The 4,048-nt window shown below is 38.3% G+C and overlaps 1 protein-coding gene across 1 annotated transcript; it reads left to right on the forward strand.

Annotated features, from left to right (window-relative positions):
• The first annotated feature begins 2,641 nt into the window (after nucleotides 1-2,641).
• Nucleotides 2,642-3,484, forward strand: LOC113305408. Its single transcript, XM_026554451.1, has 2 exons — nucleotides 2,642-2,899; nucleotides 2,987-3,484. Exons 1-2 carry the CDS (start codon nucleotides 2,642-2,644, stop codon nucleotides 3,482-3,484), a joined length of 756 nt encoding a protein of 251 aa, XP_026410236.1.
• The last annotated feature ends 564 nt before the right edge of the window (nucleotides 3,485-4,048 follow it).

The following is a 4,048-nucleotide window of genomic DNA, read 5'->3' on the forward strand; positions in this document are numbered from 1 at the left end:
TCGTATCTGTATATCCAAAGACCTGAACTCACATTTTTAATCAATTTTTTGGGTGTTTTTATATCTTTTTAATTGTTGGACAGATCCGAAACAATCATGGTTACTTTTTATTTAAGGTGGGCGATTGTTGCAACAGTACGTTGTGGATAATTGGGTTAAAGTTGACTCCGCCAGACTCAGATGGGTTACAGGTCATCAGAAGGAAATAAGTGCGGAAATCTACGAAGGACTACAAGATGCACAAAGAGATGGCGAAACCAGCGTAAGTAAGTTACAAATAGAATACACATGTGCATTATGTTTTTTTTTTCCTAACTCAAAGTTCTAGAATCCACTTTAGTTTCAAAAGAAAGCAAAACACTTGGTATGATTCTATTTTTATATCCTAAGTACATCAAACATACATGAATTCTTGATACCTTTTTTTGTCTCAATAGACGAACTAGGCAAGAAGATAGTACTACCTTCTTCATACATTGGTGGGCCACGTGATATCTACCAGCGATACTAAGATGCAATGGCATTAGTACAAAATATGGGAATCCTGATATATTTCTTACAATGACTTGCAATCCACTCTGGCCCGAGATTGTAGCTAATTTACGTACCGGTCAATATGCATCAGATAGACCTGATTTAACAACTAGAGTATTCCGTGCTAAATTTGAAGAGTTGAAAGAAGATACATTTAACAAGAATGTACTAGGAAGAGTAGATGTTCATGTTCACGTTATTCAGTCTCAGAAAAAAGGTCTACCTCATGTCAATATGTTGATCATATTGGAAAAAAAAGACTAGTTACAAGCTCCTGATGATTATGATCGTATAGTTAGAGCAGAAATCCCTGATAAGAAGAAAGAGCCCGAATCGTATAAATGTGTGAAAAATGGATGATTCATGGTCTGTGTGGAAGCAAGTGCATGAGGGAATGGAAGTGCAAGAGAGGGTTTCCGAAACAATTTTATGAATGTACCGTGCAAGGCAAAGATGCTTACCCAGTCTACCAGAGGAGATATGATGGAAATACTATACAAATGAGTAAGAACTTCATAACAGACAATAGATTTTTGGTGCCTTACCATCCTTGGCTTCTTTAGAAATATGATTGCCACATCAATGTAGAAGTTTGTTCCACTGTCCAAAGTGTTAAGTATCTTTACAAGTACGTCTACAAGGGCCCAGATTGTATTTCCTTTCGTGTGCAACCAGTGCATCTAGAATTCGAGAATAACGAGGTAACACGTTACACCAATGCAAGATGGGTGTGTGCTCAAGAGGCAATGTGAAGGATATACAGGTTTGCAATGAATAAGATGTGTCCATCAGTTCAACGATTGCACTTGCATCTTCTCAAACAAAGTAGTGTCATATTATATGAGTATTAGACAGTCGATGAGGTCTTAACAAATGAAAATAATTCCAAAACGATGTTGACGTAGTATTTTGTAATAAATGCATGTGATCTTATGGCTAGGTAATGGTTGTATCCGGAGTTTCCTTAACACTACACATGGGACAAAGCAATCAAGAAATGGCAAAGAGGAAGAACAAACCGGAGGGTGATTGGTAGGGTATATTCTGTGCCCCCTATTGTGGATGAAAGGTTTTTTCTGAGGCTCAAACTTATGCATGTTAGGGGTGCTACTTCATACGAAGATTTTTTGACAGTTGAAGGCAGAAGATATCAGACATTTAAAAGTGCAGCCGAGGCACGAGGATTGTTGGAGAATGATAACAGTTTGAGGGAATGCACGGCCGAAGCAGCACCAAACAAGATACCATCTTCTTTGAGAACTCTTTTTGGTAGCATATTGGTTTTCTGCAACTCGGTGGAAATTAGAAAGTTATGGGACGAGTTCTTCAACGACATGGTTGAAGATTGTGCAAGTTCAAGTGATACAAGTTCCTTATACTTATCAGACCGTCTTCTCAGGGATATGGGTCAAATTCTTCATCAACATGGAAAGAGTCTAAAATATTATGATCTTCCGGCAATTGTCGGCATATTAGACGATAATTTACAGGTGTCTGATTTGATCGAAGAGGAGGTATCCATTCCGGTTTCCAAAGAAGATATGATGAATGTGGACAAGTTGAATGAAGACCAGTCCAAGGCTTATGATGCAATTATGGGTGTCGTCCGAAGAAAAGAAAGCAGAGTCTTCTTTGTTGATGGTCCAGGAGGTACCGGGAAGACTTTTATCTACCATGCTATTTTGTCGACCGTTAGAAGAAGTAGTGGTATTTCCATAGCAACAACTACGTCTGGAGTTGCAGCTACTATGTTACCTGGTGGAAGAACTGCACACTCGGGATTCAAGCTCCCATTTACCCAGGCATCAATTTATACATGTGACATCGCTAAAAATGACAAGTTGGCTGATCTTCTCCGTCAATCTACTGTGATTATGTGGGATGAAGCTACCATGGCACAACGGTATTCTGTCGAGGCATTCGATATGACTATGAGAGATATAACGGGTAACAAAAAGCCGTTTGGTGGTAAGATTATTATTATGGGAGGTGATTTCTGCCAGGTTCTTCCAGTCATACCAAAATCTTCAAGGGGGAAAATGGTTGATTCGTTCTTACCAGGTCGCCTCTGTGGAGACATGTAGAGGTTCTTCGTATGAAGAAGAATATGCATGCAGTGGGAGATACGTCTTATTCTGATTTCTTGATGCGAGTTGGTGACGGAAATGAACCTTCTGCGGAAAATGACATGATAAAGATGCCACATGATATGGTGATACCCTGGACTGGTGAAGATTCAGTGTCCCAACTGATAGATGCTACCTTTCCCGACTTGGAAGATAATTCTGAGGATCAAGATTACTTGCTTAACCGGGCACTTATCACACTACTGAATGAGCATGTCGATAAGTTAAATGATCGAGTGGTTAGCATGTTTCCCGGACAAGAGAATACATATTATTCATTTGATTCCATGGAAGATGATTTCTAAAACCTCTATCTTCAAGAACAGTTGGACGGAATATCCCCTGGTGGTTTACCTCCTCATGAGTTGAAATTTAAGCTAGGAGCACCCATTATGTTACTGAGGAATGTTAGTGCCAAGAACGTATTATGCAATGATACTAGGCTTATCATAAAGAAGTTCTTTTCAAATTGTATCGATGCAGTGATCCTTAGTGGGAATTCAGCGGGTAAAAGAGTATTTATCCATAGGATGCCAATGAGCCCCCCAGAGAATCTTGAGATGCCGTTCAAGATGATTCGCAAGCAATTCCCAGTACATATGTTCTTTGCATTCACAATCAACAAAGCACAAGGAAAAACAATTGAAAACACTGGTATTTATCTTGCCGAGCATGTCTTCAGTCATGGGCAATTATATGTTGGGCTTTCAAGGGGTGTTTCAAGCAACAACACTAAAGTGTTAATCAAAAAACGAAGCGTTGATGATAAAGTTGGAATATTCACCAAGAACGTTGTGTACAAGGAAGTTCTTACGTCCTCTTAGCTTAGGAAAACATCTTACGAATTAATGTCGTCTGTAAAGTTTTTAGTCGTTGTATTTGTTTTTTACTTAATGTTTTTATCTTTTCCTCTATTATTTTAGTTTTGGTTTCATCTTATATTTTGATGTCTATTGTTTATGATTTTTTCACTCGTTGAAATGTAAGTCACATCTAATTGATTACAAGAGATAAAATTGTGAATAAATAATTTTTATTTTGAAGGCGGATTTTCCGCCTTAGTATTATAGTTTGTTATCCCGTAAATATTGAAACGGAACGATAGGTCAGCAGCGGCAGGTGCATCGCACGTGCGTATTTACTAGTAAATTTATAAAGAAAAGAGAAAATGTTCACAGAGCATGAACCCAAGATACAAACTAACTCGGACTAAAAGGAAAGACCGTGAATCCACCTAAAAGCAAAAGCAAAACAAGCACAACACCTTCAGATTCCTCGCACCTAGAGTATATAAAATGAATTAAGAAGACAAAAAATAAAAATTTGGACAAAAAAGAATCAAAGACTCTGGCATATATAGAATAGTATTCACCTGTGTTGCCCTGTCG

The sequence above is a fragment of the Papaver somniferum genome, chromosome 8 (genome assembly GCF_003573695.1).
Source record: "Papaver somniferum cultivar HN1 chromosome 8, ASM357369v1, whole genome shotgun sequence".
Taxonomy (NCBI): domain Eukaryota; kingdom Viridiplantae; phylum Streptophyta; class Magnoliopsida; order Ranunculales; family Papaveraceae; genus Papaver; species Papaver somniferum.

Coding starts and splice junctions, on each gene's coding strand:
- LOC113305408 (XM_026554451.1), top strand. CDS start 2,642: ATGCATGCAGTGGGAGATACGTCTTATTCTGATTTCTTGATGCGAGTT. Junction 2,900..2,986: donor ATAAGTTAAATGATCGAGTG/GTTAGCATGTTT, acceptor CTTCAAGAACAG/TTGGACGGAATATCCCCTGG.